This window comes from Crocodylus porosus, unplaced genomic scaffold (assembly GCF_001723895.1).
Source record: "Crocodylus porosus isolate Cpor-Errol unplaced genomic scaffold, CroPor_comp1, whole genome shotgun sequence".
Lineage (NCBI taxonomy): Eukaryota > Metazoa > Chordata > Crocodylia > Crocodylidae > Crocodylus > Crocodylus porosus.
In genome coordinates this window covers 54,004,767-54,023,147 of record NW_017728949.1, presented here as the reverse complement: position 1 = coordinate 54,023,147, position 18,381 = coordinate 54,004,767, and the positions used below count along the sequence as shown (strand labels likewise).

Sequence of the window (18,381 nt, the reverse complement as noted above, 5' to 3'; positions counted from 1 at the left end):
CAGTGAAAACAGACCTTGTTACTACTGATGTTCCCCCAGCAACTGCCAATAGACAGGAGAACAGAAATGCCTAATTTATACAGTATCCAACAAAGTCGAATGAAAAATTTTAAAACCAACAAACTGCACAAGCTAAATGCAAGGGTGTTTTGTTCCCAATCCAAATTTAATGACTTGCAGAAACCTGACTGTGGGGGCAATACTGCTCCCACCGCCTGCTTTTACTCTGCAGCGGTGGAAGCCCCACGTATTCAGGCATGAGATTTGGCTTTTAAGTATAAAAACTGCTTTCCCAGCAGCTCTGAGGTGTTCCCACTTGCTATGGCACAACGAGCAATTCAGATCACTGACTTTTTTTCTCATGGCTTTCCTTAAATGCCTCCAAACTTAAACTTGGCTTGAAAGGTAGTCATAGAAAAGGAATTTAATCATCAATGTTAGTGATATCAGTAAGATTCACTGTGTAGAGTTCTAGTTAAACTCTTCGTTTTAATGCTGGAATGAATTTTTCCACATTGAAACAGCAACAATGAACATCCAAACTCTTTCTTGAAAAAAAAAAAAAAGTGGAGTATTGGATACAACATGGACAGGTACCTGTTTTATTGTACATAGCAACAGCTTACTGGTGGGACACGGAGAAATAACGGTATAATCTACAAAACAACACTTTTGGCCATGTGTCAAGGGGATAGAAAAGCTTTGGTTGCTTTGTTTTGTTTTTGGAGCGATTTGACACTGCATACCTGTCATAGATACAAGATAGGAACTTCCCAGCAATAAGAAATGATACCGGCAGTAATACTTTCGCTATTGCAAAACACTAGTGGGACTTGCATTCAAGCACACAATAATAATTTTTTTCCCATATGCGTGACACTTCAAAGAACTCTAAGATAAAAAAATTAACAAAAATTCAGTTTAACCATAAATCTGACCAATTTGCTCAAGTTTCTGAAGCTGCAGTTAGACATAGCTCAGTGTTGTAGGAAGAAATGGCTTACTACGCTGTACTGTATCTCCTGTTTCAAGCAAGAAAGCTTTCAGTCGAGACAATGGTAGGATCAGGACCACTTAAAAAAGCACCAAACCATCACTGGAAGCCAGGGTAGGATCTTGTGATCACTTTTCTAATTTGTCAGGACAGAGCCAAAGCTCCTATACACTTTCTGTAAAGAAACACAGCTTCCTTGATAAGTGTCTACTTACAGCACTACATGCGAAGCAGCAGGCACTTTAAAGCTATGAGTTTTTTCAGAACTGGGCTAAGATCTCTATGCAAGATTTACAATAACATCTAGCGATCAGAGCACAGATCTGGGACTCAAGATCTAATTTTGACGTTAGCAGTGATTCTATGATGCTGGAGAACTCATTTCATTTATCTGAACCTCAGTTTTCTGATCTGTAAAATGGGACTACTACAGAGCTACTTTGATGGATTTTTTCTTTCTATTTGGCATTAACATTTGTGAAGCAGCCTGAAAAGGTGCATGTGATTTTTTTGAATTCTCTTCCTCAGAGTCTGCTCTAGACCCCTGGTAAACTACAACTTTGTATACACAGAATGAGTTTAGATGTGGACACTTCAAGTTTCAGCAGAGACTCCCTGTGCCTGAAGAAAGATGACTGTGCCCAAAAGCTTAAAAAAGTTCTTAGTAACTATTCAGTTGATCTAATAAAAGATACAACATCTACTCAAAGAACCTTGCCTGCCTATGTCCTTAGACCAATATGGCTACAACCAACAACCCAGCGACGCCAATTATTATTTTTAAGGGTTGTTTTGGTGGCATGGACTGATGAGATAGAGCTATCTTTTAAATGCGGCATCTATTAACATGAATAAATTTAAGGTTCATAGATAAAGAGGTTCTAACTCCGGAAACAAATATTAAAATTATTATTCATTAATATAACTGAAAGAACAATTCAAAACTGAATTCAACTTACCTTGAATGGAAATGCTACAATGTAAAATTAAAACTAAAATAAAATGGAATAGCTTATGGATGCAAGCAGTACAGTCTGTTCCAGATGTAAAAGTAGGACTCTTCTTTTCATGCTACATTTCCCGTCACCTAGCTTTTTTGGGAAAGCACAGCCTTAAAACTAATGAGCATCATCTTCCCAACCAAAAGCTTGAATCAAAGCTAACAAATTGGTGTTTACATGGGAATCCTCCCCATGACCTAATCCAGGGGTGGGCAAAGTCCAGCCCGCATCAGGCCTGCAGCAGACTCCATTCCCCAGCAGCCCCAGCCTGTGTTGCTGTGGCCAGTTTCCATGGAGACCCCAGCAGGGCAGGGCCCAGGGCCAGGGTTTCCCTAGAGACCGGCCCCAGCAGCACTGCCTGGGGCAGGGACCTGCTCCAGGGCCGGGGCTGGAGTTTGCGGCAGTGACAGCATGGGCCAATCGGGGATGTTCTGATCTCCATGGAAGCCAGCCGCAGCACCATGGGCAAGGGGCTGCTGGGAAATGGGAGTCCAGCCGCCAGCCGGATCCACCCCTGCCCTAATCTCTAATGAGATTTGAATCATGCAACTCCTGGCACCTTTGGAATTAGAGAGAGGAAGGTTTGTTACTCTCAGTGTCCGCTGTAGGTCAGATCCTCACAGGCATACAAGGATGTATTGTACCATAAAGTAAAAACTCTTCTATACTAAAACGCAGCACAGGCAAGGGGATGAATGTACAACTCTTTAAAGAGAGAGTTTGTTCAGTTTCAATCATTCATGTTTTAAGTTCAAAATAAGTATTTCTATTTTAATAAGGGTTGTAGATAAATAGTTCTTAGCTCAATGGAGAGGTTCTCCAAAGGGTGAACCAGTTCAGTCTGCCTCCTCATTCACTTAAAAACTTAAGTATAAACATTTCAACCTGATGACCTTAGCCTTCATTAATGAGGTATTATAGTCACGTTCAATAATTTTAAGGAAGCAGCTTTACCTCAAATACTGCAAAAATCTCACATTATTCTGCAAGTTCTCTCTTTCCATTCCAAACAAGCCTACCATTGTCAGGACAGAATGCAGGGGGTTGTTGTGTTGTGGGGTTTTGGAGAAAAGGCACAAAAGCAGCAGTCTCCATTTGTTTGCTTTTTCCAGTCACAGCAAGAAAATGATACTGCGGTACTTTGGAGCTAGCTGCGCCTTGCAAACAGGATATACCCTTAGATCTCTAGATTCTGAAAAAGTGCAAGCTTCAGAGAGTGCTGTCTCTTTTGAGATAAGCATCTTTAAAATTTATGAGTGCTGCAGTTAAGCTTGATAATATTTTCCCTTTAAAATCCATTTTTGTTTTTTTGGTAACAAATAATTTTCTAACCCTTTTAGCTATCGTTGTCCACTACTCACTGATACATATATATTATTTTTTCAGCTTGGTTTTTGGTACCTTCTTTATCTGTTTGAAATGTATTAATTTCAATTACATGATTCGTACGTTATGTAAATATTATTTTCTACCTAACTTTCCCTCCTTTCCCCACTGCTTACAAACCACAGATCATTTACAGCAGAGAGGTGCAGGTGGATTCTTCCCACTGGTGGCTTCTGGAGCTTTCCTCTCATGACAAGGAGGCCAAAGGAAGCAAATCCAAAGTCATTTAATTTTGGCCCCTTGGATTTTTCCCTGATCAAGCATTCTCCTCCCATGTGTATAAACCATGTACTGCTGTGTACCCTGACCAACAAAAACAATAAGCTAAATAACAAAACAGACAACAGGAACAGACCACCGGCCCCAAATCTTATGACACTGGCCCAAATGGGGGAAAAAACAAAGCTGTTATTCCCCAAGAGGTAAACTGATTAGGAGAGATCCAGACTCCTGGTTATGCTTCTGATACAAGATTTGGAAGATGAAAATCGGTATCACGTATCACTGTAGTCCCAACAAGTTTATTTCTCAATTTTCAGACACCTTAAGCTTTTAATAAGTCCTCTTGAAGATATAAGGCAAAGAGGACCCTTGGGACCATTTTACATGACCTTGTCAGTGCAGATCCAGGGCTGAAGTAGCAATCTATTTAGTTTAAGTACAGGGAGAGAAAGAGGCAATCTTGAATCATTTCTACCAGCATGCATCAAACTTCGGTCCTCAGGTCCTTGTTCTGTAGTGAAATCCATTAATACACGATCCCAGAATTTCTCAAGGACCCTGTGACTGTCTCAGAATTGTGTTGTATTCACTTATTCTCTATTTGAGATAGAAAAGATGAACACAACAGATACGATTGTGTCAGATTACAGATGGATCTGGATTGTTAAAATTAGAGACTCATCCTGTTCAGTCATGTTTTCTTTTTGCACTTTTGGCCATTTCTTTAATATTCAAAACTTAGTTTGATCTACATGCTGCTGCTCTTTATTTAGACTGTTTTCAAAAGTTTCTGTGCTAATGTATCGTTGCTGGGGTCACACGTACAGCTTAAAATGTTCCAGTTTTCTTGGGGGGAATGTTTTCTTTTCTGAAGACTCAGAGCAAAGGTTTTAAAAACACACTGACCTTGTGAGCAATCAATATAGAAACATCAAGGATTGCCTAGGAAAGTACAAATTTAAAGCTGCATTATTATCACTGGTGCTGGAAAAGAAATATAACCAGACAAGTCTTTCTTTTCACTAACTAACTGGCCTGAAATGCTTAAACTTAGAATTATTTTCATCTCAGGAGCTCTGCAGACATCTTAGGTGACTAGACCAGGTAATTAAACAATCTAATTGAAAACAGTTTGAAAAAGGGTTATCGTATTCAGACACGTAATCTTGTACGTACTGGATTTTCTTGCATGCAACACACACCTTTTCCCCTAAAATCAGGCCCTCCCAAATTGGGGTGCATGTATTAAGTGAGGAAGCTGATTTTTCACCTGGGATAGAAGCACCCTGCTTTGATCCCTGCTCCACAGGGCAGCACCTCGGACACCAACTCTTCAGGCAGCTGAAGGAACCAATGGCCCATTGTTCTTCACTTCACAGGTGTTAAAGATCATCTCTCCTTTTCAATGGTACTGCTGTTCCACTAATGAAGCCAGCCTTTCTTAGAGGAATTTTGCTGTCTGCCACGGCTTCCGATCCGGTCTTCCATTTCACAGCTTTTTAATTATCTTCATGATTAAAGGTCCATCCAAGACCAGTCCTTCAACACAAGCTAGAGTTTTAGCTTAGCAGGAAAAAGAGAGGGTGAGTCAGTTGAAGATTAGGCTCTCTCTGCAACTGTAACTTTGGGGAAAAAATTCTCCATAAAGCCTGTCAAAAATAAGGTGTGTATTATATATATTCGGGGGCATGTTATATGCAAGAAAATAAATTGCATTTTTTTGGCACTTGTCCTCTTGCATCTTATAGGTCCTTCCGAGTCATGATTCATGTAGAGGGCAAGGATTTGTTTTCTTCCTTTACTCTTCAGTAGATTGTAGAGGGGCATTCTCTCTTGCACTCCTTTGCACCTAAGTATTTTGTAAGGGAACTGACTTAAGCCCCTCTTAACTTATACGGTAAGGAGGTATCTTTGGCAGCTGCAGGGTAGAGGTCTTCCTGATCTGCTGTTCTGATCAAACAAGAGACCTTTTTGGTTACTTTTTTGTTCCTTTATTATGGAGACTTCCCCTTGTAGCACTGTCATCTCCAAGAGTGTGGATCTGCAATACGTTTACCCATTACTCTCATTTCGTTACAGAAACCTAACAACTCTACCCCAACCTCTTCTCCCCCCAACTTGCAAATTAGGGTTATGCTCTGGTCTGCTGTTTTCTTTTGGTCGCAAAGGCAGTGCTAGGAAGGAGCTCTGCTGTGCAGAGCATGCTTTGCTGAGGATTGTAAGTTGTTTCAGCATCCTAATTAGTTTCCACATCTGCGGGTTTCAGCCTTGTGAGCTCTTAGAAAACTGATTAACAAGCTAAAACAAAACGTAGAACCCTCAGTAGTAACTACCTACAGTACAAAGGACAATCACAGATAAATAATTTTCTTCTCCCTGTCTTCTTGTTGCATGTGTATTTTCCTTCCACCCTCAGTCAATCAGGGTGCTAGAAAAAGCTACATAGTCCTCAACAGTCCAAATCATTTGTCCTTGTTTTCCCCTCAAATAAGGAACAAATACGTACTAAAGTGCTTTATCTATGCGGACCACATCAGTACACTGTAGAAATAAAAAGGTTCTAGTCCTGGTAGGGGAGAAAAGATCCTCATCCTAAATACAAAATTTAGATTGTTTACAATCCGAGTGAAACAGATTCAAGAGAACGGTTCTCTCTTGTCTTCTCGCTCCTTTTTGTAAAAAATAAAAGTGCAGTCAAATAGAAAATAAATGCAGTAGATACAAGCTGGGTTGAGGCAGGCTGTTAGTGATAATGTGCAAATGTGTGCCTTAGCAGTTCATCTGCAGATGGTCGCAGCTTGGCCTCAATAAAAATCCGCTTCAGGAAATCCCGAGCATGGTCCGAGATGTGAGGTGGCAGCTGTGGGTTTGTTGGCTGGGTGGCAATTTTAAATATGGCAGCCATTGCTTCAAACTCTGCCCACGGGGGTTTCTCAGTGAGCATTTCTACCACGGTACAACCTACGCTCCTGAAACAGAAGCAAATGTGAAACAGCAGGTTACAACAGGCTCCGACTTCCCTGCAGAAGTAAGAATTACCATGTGGCAACTACTGAAGACCGCCGTCCACTTCCCACTGCACTGCAACGCCAATGGAAATACACTGATTCCCCGTTCTTGTAAACAATGTCCGCACACTGTATGGCAAGGTCACACAACACACAGAAGATCACAGCATATATGCTGCCCCACCTGCCAACTATCCCAACAACCATCACCTCAGCAGGGGAGGTCTATCTAGACAGCATGCTGCCATCTTACTTTCCAGTAAGGTTTAGAGCTGGAATTAAATCTGAATTTCAGGGGCAGTTTCAGAGTCTAGTGTCAGTGCCATCGGCAACTAGTTCAGATTCAGAGTTTGGCTAGCTGGTAGGAACACTACGCAACCCAAGAACTCTGCCTCTGAAGACCTGCTGAACACCTTGGGGTGGGATCAAAAGAATTGTGTTTAATGGTTCCTGACCCAGAGAAGACGAGTTAGAACATATACATCTGATTGGTTTGTTTGAACTGAAAGCGTCCTTGCTGCTTTGTTTCTTTTAACAGTATATTATTTAACACTACAGCATTCAACATGCCAATGTTTACTGCAATTTATTAAAAAGCTCTTCAATGCTGAACACTATATATGCAAAACACATTCCAGTAAGTACTGACCCTCCCTGCTTACCTAAGGGCAAAGGACTTCTGGGACAGCCAGGTCATTATCAGAGATTGCAAGAAAGGGTAGACCTTAAAAATCAACAGCTTAATTTTATGCAAAGGCTGATTTCTAAACTCTGTAGACAGCTTTCCTGTATATACACGACAACTCTTCCCCATAAAACCCTGGAAGCTCAATCTTTGTTCTAAGTATCTGAATAACAGTGCAAAATGGAAGCATTTGATTTATATTAAGAAACTGTATTTCGCTGTGTATTCTATATCCCAAGCATCCTAGGGAGGAATACGGTTTGTATAAATCATTTCACACATTAGCATTTTTGACTATCAGCAAACATAGAGAAATCTACTTGCTACTAGGTCAGTGTTATTTAAAAAAAAATAGTAAGGATCAAAATGCATCACACTGCTCTGGATGCTGTAATTTCTTTTTTTAAAATAAATAAAAGTTTTGGTTAAAAAAAAAACTCAGTGATCTTGCTATGCTGAGAAATAACTGGATAAACTGCAACCGGTGATTCATGCTGTTACACCAACAGTTTTAAGGAAATGAAGGAAGAAGCAAAAGATTTACACAAGTTGAGACTCTAAACCTTCTCAACATGACAGCAGTCACCATATGGTTTGGACTAGTTCTGCTGTGGTAATTGCCATTAATTGTTAAATCTCAATTTCTTTTTATGCCCCTTTAACTAATGCCCCTGCAGTATTTACAAATATCAGGTGAGCCTCCTGCTATCTGAGCTTGGCTCACTGGGATCTCTAAATCAACGAGCACAGTCACTAATATACCAAAAACAACCCATTCAATGTCAGCTTTTCCCAGTACATCCTTTGTTACCCAAACAAGTGTTTTCATATGCTACCAGAGAACCATAACTAGAGCACTCCAGCATAAAATACTGAACACTAATTCAGCTTTTATCTGGGGCAGTATGCAAATACCTCTTGGTAGATGGGAACATACCAGATATCTGCTTTTCTGCCATATCCTTCTCCACTGATAACTTCAGGACTCATCCAGTATGGAGTCCCTGTGACTGACTTCATTCCCGTACCAGAGAGGCAGATAGTCTGAAGTCGTTTGCTGGCACCAAAATCTCCAAGCTTCACATTGCCTGCCGAATCTCGCAGAATATTTGCTCCTGAAAGGTGGGGAGGGGGAAGAAATTCAATCAGTCATTATATTTATCTGATTAATGGCTCCTGAACTCTATCGGAGTGCACGGCAGCAAAACATATTGGGTTGCACTAATTTATTATAATCAGGACCCTGTGGAATCCATGCTCACAGAATTTGCTTCCCCTGCCATAGCATTTTGTTCTGAAATCTTATAAATAAATATTTCATTCAGGAAAAGGTTTCTAGCCTTGGTTCCACAGGAAACTTCAGAAGTGCAAGCCAAGCAGAGCTGTGTGTCAGAAGAGAGCCTGAAACTGTGTCAGATATGTACGCTGCCATATTTAATCTCAGTCGCTGCTCTGTTGATGCCCTCATTCTAAAGATGTATAATCCTGTATATTCCCAAAATATGAGAGGGTTCATCACTTTGTCAGCTGGGAGCCTGCTGTTTGGTTGTCTCCCCGAGTTGCGAAGAACCTACTTGCAGCTGATGCTAGACCAGCGTATCTGTATTAACACTGCTTCTCAACCTTTTCTACTCATTTAGCCAGGAAATTCTTCTCCTCCCTCAATTTACAATACAGAAAAGGCAGCGAGCCACAACTCCCTAAGGTCTGTTTGCAACCCTTTCCTCTCTCCCCCATACCATGCGGCCCTCTTCCCCATGCTGAAAGTTTATGATATATTTGCCCTCAAAAAGAGTCATTCATGACAAGCCAATGGCTGGTAATAGAAGTATTCAGCAAGGGCACAGCCACATTCATTTCACAAAAAATCCTTATATCTTTCCTAATTTCAAACATTTCAGACCTCTGCCAGGTGGAAACCTAACAAACTTCAATGTGGGAGAAGAGCTGCCAATGCTTAATTCCACCGCTAAATTTCTGGCACTGGGCTCTCTTTATTCAAGTTCACATATTTTATAGCTTCTACAGGTACAAAATACATTCTACAGGATGCCAGTTCTACTAGCATCATCTTCACTGGTGAATTAAATCTTGTATTCAGAAGGCTTGCAGTACAAGAGATAGATTTTTTTGTCTCAAGAACACTGTCTTTTCCTACCATAACTGGTCAACCATCAATCCAAACAGTCACGCCAATCGAGCCTGTCACCAAGAACTAATTGTTCAAAAGGATGGGATTTTTTTCCTTTTATTTGTCCCACAATTACTATGTAAAACACTGGGCATGGTCAGCATTCTCCCAGTTCTGACAAGCAACATACTATTGAGTAATAGCCCATATGCTGGTACAGATGTCAGTCCAAATCCACATAGAGAGAAGATTCAGGTTTCTGGTATGAAAGATTCATATCAGAAAAAAAGGGGATCTTGGCTGTGACCATGCTGCTGCCCATATTCACGTAATTCAAAGAAACGCTCCATCTAATTCTGACCTCTAATAAAACATCTGAAATAATAGGCTGAATAACTTCTCTATTGATTTGGATCCAGTCCTTGAATTATGAATTTTAGAGGTGCTTTGTAGTCTAAGTGATAAATTGATCAAATTTGTCAATATATAAGAAGGAGGACACAAGATGGAAAAATGAAGTAAATGGGTAAACAGAACTCAGAAAAATCTTGTTTTGATATCATACTTGAGCTGAATTGCAAGCTTCTACATTCAGCATATCTGCCTACAAAAACCATCCTGCACTGGCATGAATACACTAAATCTGAATCCTCAGAAATGTAAGAAAAACAGTAGCAACAAGAAGTCAATGTAGCAATTTTAGGTACTAACGAGTGTCCATCATGCTTACAACAGGTTTCTAACTGCATACTGCTGTTACGTAAGCAAACATTTTCAGCATTGTTGATGTTACCTTTATACATACTCTGTGTGTATATCAGTAGGCTCAACAAAGCTAGTTTGGGGGAAAATGTTGTTGCAGAAAATTCCCGAAGATAAAGCTTTCTTGATGTGAAAACTGAAGCTAAGCCAGTATTTTGGCAGCACAAATCTAGCAGGCTCAGTTGCTTTTTCTTCACAGACAAAGTTTGAATGTATTTATTGTAATGAATGCAGAACTCAGACTTCTTCATTACCTTTAATATCTCTATGTACAATCATGTTACTGTGCAAATAGTGAACTCCCTCCAGAATCTGTCGGGTGTATTTTCGGGTCACATTCTCCGTGAGCGCTCCGTATGCTTTTAACTGGTCCTTGATAGAACCCTACAGCCAAAGAGAAAAAACATTAAACACCACATTATTTTTAGCAACCTGAGTGATCGCTCTTTAAAGCTAGATTTCTATTTCAGATTTTGTACAGTCCAGTTTCATCCGACATTTAAGAGGTGCAGTTCTGTCTGAACTTCTCTGCATCACCTTACTGTAGGTCCAGTTACATTGCCATCAAAATGAGAAGATTGAGCCTTTAAAAGGATGCTAGAAGTGAGGGGGTTGGGGTGGCCTAGGCACTAAGTTGTACAGTGGACAGCCCAGAGGACCCACGTTCCAAGGCCGTAGCAGAAATGTTCACGGCGCAGCCTGTCAGATTCCAATGAACCTGCTAATTCTGCTAAATACCTTGTCACAAGGACATGACAAAGGAAAGGAAGACTGCAAAAAACAAAACAACATACAGAACTGTTATCAGACTATGAATTTTATCAGTACCAAAGTGCTTATTCCTCTAAATAAGATTTCTCTGGAGGGCTGATGGTTAAGCAATGATAATGGGAATGTCCTTCAGCAAGACACTTTCTGCCTCTACCCCAACTACTTTATAAGATACAGTTAAAGACCACATTAGACAATGCAAAAGATGGATTTAAGCTAAAGCTATTTGAGGTCTAAAATTTAGCAGGATGAAGAAGCCTGGGATAAAATGCCCTCATGTTAATTGCTTGGGCAGTTCATTTGACATGATTGTAATAATTTAAAAAAAAAAAAAAAAAAAAGTGTAAAGACAGAAAAAGACCAAATTAAGCTGCTTTTAAAATTAAATACTTCTGATACTGCCCCTCCAGATCTCATAAAATCTAGTAAGTCCTGAAAAAGAGGCTTACTTCTCACAAAAAATCATAGTAGAAGGCTGCAATTCTAAGAAATATAAGATCAGAATGGATGAAGTATGTGCCCATCTTACTATAATTAGAGTTCTGCTTGTTCCATATTGAGAATCAGTACAAATCTGCAGTTGTCAGAGAGGAAAAAAAATACTTCCATAGGGAAGCAGGCAGAGCGAGGAGATCGTAAGAGACGCTCCATCTGCCAAACAAAAAAGATAAGCTGCCACAAATGTTGGCCACCACCGCTTTAAAACAAAGGCATGCTGGTTGTGATTAGAAGTTTAAAAGGGTTGTTAAAATTATAGATGGCTTTAAAGAGCTCACAAAGCTCTCTTTTCAAAGGCATCTGGTGCAAGAAATGCCCAGCCACATGCAATCAATTATTAATCTACCTAAACTATTCTAATATACTATGAGTATACTAATATACTATTGTAATATAGCTATTCTAAATGAATAAACAATTAACACAGTAGACAAAAGTCAGATATTCCTCATCTAGCTGATCATCTTTGGCTGTCTATTTGACACTTCTTGAACACCTGTACAGAGGTGGTGAGCAGCCTTAGTCGGAAGTCAGGGCGAAGGTAGAGCGATGTGGCAGCTTGTAGAGACTACCTTCTGTTTTAACATCCATGCGTGTGATCCTGCAACACTCATCCACTGGAGGCCTTGCCACCTCACCATCACCACCTGCAATGAGCTCTCTTGCTTACCCCTGGCATGTACTCCATGAATATGGAGAGGGTTCTTTCTGGGGGATCCCTCAAGCAGCCATAATACTGAACAATTCTCTCATGGAGCAGGTTTTTCAGCAGCTGAATCTCACATTCAAGTGCATTTACTTCCTGAAAGGAAACATAAGTAAACTAAGCACACTCAGCAGACACCTTGGCTAATAACAGTAATATGATTTTTCAGATTTCTGTCAACAAGGCCAGGATTTAAAGGACAAAATTTGGGGCAATCTAAATTAATTGGAGAATTACTCTGGAGACCACATAAAGTTTACACATTTTCCAGTCAGAAAACACAGAGCTGGAATGAACAAGAACAGTTCTGCAACAAGATCTGAGAAGTGCTCGACTGTAAAGTCTCCAGGAGTGCTCTGCAGTTATTTCCAGCTTCTCGCAACTCCAAGGGTCCTCACCCTCTTCATTTCACAGCTCATTAAATATAACATGTCTGACAATTTAGTTAAGCATGGAAGAATTCAAAAGCCAAGCTGTAACACTGGGTTACACACTTTCGTAATTTAGATCCGTCTACAGGAATCTTTAATCCTAATTCTTATTTTATTCCAAGTAAGGACCACATTTGTAAATCTAAATGCATCAATTCCCCGAGTACATAGTTTAATTGTTTTTTCCTCCCCAATGCATGGGAAGCAGGTAAAGATGCCTTAAAAAGCTGTTCCCTGTTTGTAAAGTTTTGTTGTATAAGACTTTTAAAACTGGCTCTAAAATGAAATGTTACAGGATTGCAGAAATCCCACATGGAAGGCATTCATTAAAACTGGCTGTTTATCCACTGCAAATCACTTGTGGTACTCAAAAATTTCCAAAGGTAGAAAAAACCTCTTGGTAAGGACTTGAATTTGTTTTAAAAAAAAGAGATGGCAAGCGTGGTTGTTCACTGAACAGTAACTACTGAGGGCACGGGGTCTATATTTGTCATCTCCAAAGCAAGCTCATTATTTACATTTTTTAAATCACAATCACCCGACCACCGGTTCTTTCTTTGCTCCTATGCCACCAGAAGAGAGTCTACAAACTGGCTTCAGTCAGTTCTGCACATGATGCATGAAGAGCTGGCGTAGAATCCAGCTCATTCTCCTGCAGCAATAACGACTGCAATGCTAACGACTGAAAATACAATAATTCATTACTGTCTGTAACAGAACCACCAGGCTCATCTTGAATGACGGTAGATCTAGAGCAGAGTTGGGCAATTATTTTAGGTGGAGGGCTGCATACTGCGTTTTGGCAAGCCGCATGACAGGCAGCCAGGGCAGATAAATATTAATTTTCCAAGTTTTTTCAGGGGCCCTAAGGGCCAGATAGAATGGCCTGGTGGGCCACATCCAGCCCACGGGCTGCATTTTGCCCATCCCTGATCTAGACAGTCCCAATCGGTGACACTTTTACACTATTTCTTTTCTGACTATTTAAAGGGCAAATTCAGATGAGACCAATCCAAGCCATGCTTAACAAAAGCAGTAAAATGCTCTTAGGGAAACAATTTGGGATCAGCTATATTAGGTCAATTGACATTGGACTTGACCCTAAGCAAGCATTTGTACTTAAATCATCTCCATTTAATGACGTTTTTAATAAAACTTCTTGCTGGCTTTATTGTACAATGAATGAAAAGACATGTTAGTTCCTACATTTTTCATTCAACAACATCAATATTTCTGCAGGATGCATTTTCTTAAATATTAGATTATTATTTAGCTTTATAGACTCAGGTTATATTGAATTTGAGAATACTGTACATGTTATCTGCAGCAAGATACACGGGATATGCAAATCTTGTGTGACAGCACAGTGTAATTATTGAACTGATATCTATCACTTTGCCATGTAGACAGATTAAGTGTGCAACTATTTGAAAGGAGACAAAGAGAAAAGAAAAGCAACGTCTGTTTAGATCACACAGAAAACCACTCTCACAATGTCCTTTACAAATACCTGTTTCAGGTCTCTTACCTTGCTCGTTTCTGGACTGTCAGGGTCAAACTGAACTTGTTTAACTGCCAATTCTCTTCCTGTATCAGCATCATAGCATAGATATACTCTGCCAAATGCACCCTGACCAAGAAGCTTGCCAAGTCTCCAGTTAGTTGGAGCTCGTGGTGCTGAAAATATAAGTATGTTTTGTTTTTCAAATGAGCCTGCTATTCAGACCAAGTAAAACTGGAATACACAGGAAATAACATTTTGGGGAAAAAAAGAGAATACTTTAAATCAGAAGATGTCCATAAAAATGAGTTATAACAATCTCCAAATCAAAAATTTAATCCAAACACTTTCTTAATAAAATCTATACTGCTCCCACAAAATATTTTTATATATTAAATGTAACATATGCCTAAGGTACCAAGAGCTAATCTGACAAGAAAATGCATTTGGTCATTGTGTTGTAGAAGTGCCCACTAAAAAAAACTCTTACAATAATCTTGGACACCCACCTTTAACTTTGTCACCTTGTGGGCATGCACAGCATTCTTTAACAGATATTTTGAGAATCTAGTTATTTCACACACTCTCTACTCAGTTCTATACTCAGTCAGTCCTATCCTCTGCATTTCAAAACTGTTTTCTGTCAGAGGCAGCAATGTGTCTTTAACTTACAGCGGCTGGGTGGGCTGATGTCCATCACTGACAAGGTAGGATTGTCTATGTCACTTCCCCTTCTTCTCATTCGGTTATCTTCATACTCTGGAGTAAAGATGCTGCTCCCACTGCTTGTACTCAATGAGTGATCAGTAGGGCTGAAACTCACTGGAGACCGGAAGCTGTTTCCTTGGGTCCTCCTGGCCCTTGGAAAAGTTTTACGACCTGCAACAGTGCACAGAAGGCTATCTGTGATAGTGTATTATAAAGAACCAGTATTAAGCAATATATATGGATATATATATTGCATAAAGCAATCATTGCATAGTTTGATTTTTCCACAGAATGATATGACTGAATGATTACGTTGTTTGGTTAGCCTGCTGTGTGGAAGAGTGTATATGTGATGCCTCCACACAGTGATCAGACTTCAGCTTAATGGCTTGGTTTGAGACTCAAGCAGAATTTCTCAAACAACAGACTAAAACTCCCACCCTTAACAAGGCACCAGGCCTTGCAATGGACCCACATCAATACAGACTATATCATCACTGGACTTAATAACAAGGAGTCCAATATTCAAGGTTCATTCTCCTGCAACTCAACCAATATTGTATATGCCATCAAATGCTTACAATGCCCATCTGCTATCGACATCAGAGACAGAGGGCATTTCTACATGTAAGAATGAATGAACGGCCATCTAATGTCAGCTGCAGAAAGACACAAAAGCCTGTGGCAGAACACTTCAAACTTCCTGGAACACTCCATCGCTGACTTGGGTTGCTGTTCAGTATGGTTTAACCAGGGACTACAGATTCTTATCTTTTTATCTGGATTAGCTTTTGTGACCCTTTGTTCCTATGGGTTCCTTGCTTGTATGCACTCACAGCACTCCCCTGCCTCCTGCCTTCTTATCTATCGCATTCAAATCACTCACTCCACTTTATACTCTCCTCTGAGCTGTCCCTTCACAGCATCTGATGAAGTGGACTTGGCTTCATGATAGCTTGTGCTTTATACACAATTTAGTTAAACCATAAAGGTGTGTATATCTACCCTGGCAAACAGAGCCAGTTCTTGATCCAATACTGGTAGGGACTGGGAGCTGTATACAGCTAACATTTGCAATTCCTGAGGAGTGAGTTTTGTAACTGAGACTCCTGTGCAGCTTGAAGAAATCTAGTTCACTGCTCTCTCTGGAATGTGCCTCCTTTTCCACTACTATATTAGGTTGTAGTCATTCCTGAAAAGCAGGCCAAAGATACCCTGGCATTCTACTGTTACATCTAGGTCGATGTCTTCACTCAGAGGGTGGCTAATATTTTTCAAAATGAAGGTGAAAGAAAACCTAAAATCAGGAGCAAGAGAAAGAGAAAGGAAAGCAGAGGGCCAGAGAAGTAAAGCAAATAACAGGTGACAAAAAAGCTGAAATACTCGATTCTTTTTTGCTTCAGTCTTCACAAAAAAAGATTAATGACGAGATGCTTAACACAATTGATATTAACAAAGGGATAGGAGTGCAGGTCAGAATAGGAGAGGAAGAAGTTAAAGAATATATGGGATATTCACACAGACAAGGTTCTTCAGGTAAATCTGATACCTTTTATTAGACCAACTCAAGTAGTTGCAAAAATTCTTCTTTGCAAGCTTTCAGGTATAAATATCCTTCGTCAAGCTGAGGAAGCACCTGCAGTTGGTGTGTGCTCTTCCTGGATGGAATGAATACAGGTTTCCCTCACCAACCATGGTTTTGAGCATCCATGGTTTAGTCTCCGCACCCTTTTGGCAACCACGGTATACAGTTTTGAGTAACCACGGTTTTCCGTGGCCGCACATCAGCACACCAACCTCCTGGTCTTGCTCGTGCCTCTGCTTCCTCACCACCCCACAACCCCTGGCCCCCTTGCTGAAGGTGACCCCCAGCCCTGCCGGAGGTGCAAGCGGGGGCAGGGAGCTGCTCTACCCGCAGTGGCAGGGAATGGCAGGCCCACTCATCGCTGTACCCTGCTGCCCTGCTTCCCTTCCCCACAACCCAGCACAGCAGAGAGCAGAGAAGCCATGCGGGGGAATCTCCTTGCCTGCTGCTGCTCGCCCTGCGCTATCCCAGCGACGCGCCTCCTGTGTCTGCTCCTGGTTTCAGGGGCGCAGACCTGCGCTGCTGTCCACAGTGCAACCCTGTGTGCAGGAGGCACATCGCCAGGGCAGCGTGAGGTGAGCAAATCCCCACATGGCTTCTCTGCTCCCTGCCGTGCCGGGTTATGGGGGAGGATAGCAGGGCAGCAGGGATCGTCAGCCCTGGCTAGGCCAGGTCATGGGACAATTGAAGTCCAGCAGCTCATCCAGGGGTGCAGGGGGGTGGCTCCTGCTGGTGTCAGGCTCGGATTGTCTCATGACCTGGCTTGGCCAGGGCCCCACGTGCTGCTGGCCAGCCAATTGCACATTGCCAGAGGCAGGCACAAAACACCCACATCCCGCCATTCAGATGGCTGTGGGAGGGGAAGCACTGCAGCGTGCTGTGCGGGGCCACCCAGCACGTCCCCCCCAACCCCTTCCTTTCCCCTTTGCCCGGGTAAGAGGCAAATGTGCTGGGAGAGATGCTGCCACTACGCCCAGTGCATGCTCCATCCCCGTCCGCCAGTGCATACCCGCTATAACCTAAGTACCCCTAGGGGTACGCCTCTGCCCAGTTGACCACCCTGTGTATTAAAGGTGTATAAAAATCATTTTTACTTACTATAGTGTACAGTATTCACATCCCTAACCCCATTTTCTCCATAAGCCTTTAGTTTTGCCAACCATGGGAACTTTCCAGAACCTAACCTCCGTGGTTGGTGAGGGGGACCTGTAGTAAAGAGGCCAGGGGTATGCATGCAAGAAAGGCAGGCAGTGAAGATGTCAATTGAGGAGTCAGTGGGTGAGAGACAGGCTGGAAAGGGGAGAATGAATGTAGCTGATACATAGTGGAGAGGTACCTGGAGAGTCAGACATTAGGCAGGTTATAATGCGTCATAGTTATATGTCCTTAGACCAACACGGCTACAACCCATACCCCTGTAAATCTGGATAATTAGATGCATTCAAGACAGCACAGTCTGCTGAATGGCACCATAGTCTGCAGAGATGAACAGCCAGCAGTGGTGAAAGAACAGATTAGGTAGGGACTATTTAGAAAAGCTGGATGTGTACATGTCCATAGAGCCAGACATGATGCACCCGAGGGTATGGAGGGAGTTGGCTGATGTGACTGCAGAGCTGCTGGCCATTATCTTTGAAAACTTGTGGCAATTGGGAGAAGTCCCAAACAACTGGAAAAGGGCACATATAGGGCCCATCTTTAAGAAAGGGAAGAAGGAGGATCTGGAGCTACAGACCAGCCAGCCTCACCTCAGGCCCTAAAAAAATCATGAGGCAGGTCCTCAAGGAATCCATTTCTAAGCACTTGGAGGAGAAGGAGGTGATTAGGAACAGCCAGAATGGATTCACCAGGGCATGTCATGCCTGACTCGGCAGGCATTGGGGGAGTCCCTGTTCCCCCGTGTGCTGCCAGGAGTGACCAGGAATAACGGTCACAAGCTGGCGGAGGGTAGGTTTAGATTAGATATTAGGAGGCGCTACTTCACAGTCAGGG

At 41.6% G+C, this 18,381-nt stretch overlaps 1 protein-coding gene across 1 annotated transcript; it reads right to left on the bottom strand.

Moving 5' to 3' along the window:
- Window positions 1-3,299: 3,299 nt before the first annotated feature.
- On the bottom strand, window positions 3,300-16,515 carry LOC109322513 (mitogen-activated protein kinase kinase kinase 2-like). Its single transcript, XM_019553565.1, has 8 exons — window positions 16,493-16,515; window positions 16,019-16,101; window positions 14,769-14,975; window positions 14,124-14,272; window positions 12,129-12,260; window positions 10,444-10,573; window positions 8,234-8,411; window positions 3,300-6,572 (listed from the first exon to the last, which is right to left on the bottom strand). The coding sequence occupies exons 1-8, from the start codon at window positions 16,513-16,515 to the stop codon at window positions 6,347-6,349; spliced, it is 1,128 nt and encodes a 375-aa protein (XP_019409110.1). The 3' UTR covers window positions 3,300-6,346.
- Window positions 16,516-18,381: the final 1,866 nt, after the last annotated feature.

Excerpts from the sequence above, each read along its gene's own strand:
- LOC109322513 (XM_019553565.1), bottom strand. The coding sequence starts at position 16,515 with ATGGATGCTCAAAACCATGGTTG. Across the intron at positions 10,574-12,128 it reads TCATGGAGTACATGCCAGGG|GGTTCTATCAAGGACCAGTT; the intron begins GTAAGCAAGAGA and ends CTTTGGCTGTAG. Across the intron at positions 6,573-8,233 it reads GGCAGAAAAGCAGATATCTG|GAGCGTAGGTTGTACCGTGG; the intron begins GTATGTTCCCAT and ends CTTCTGTTTCAG.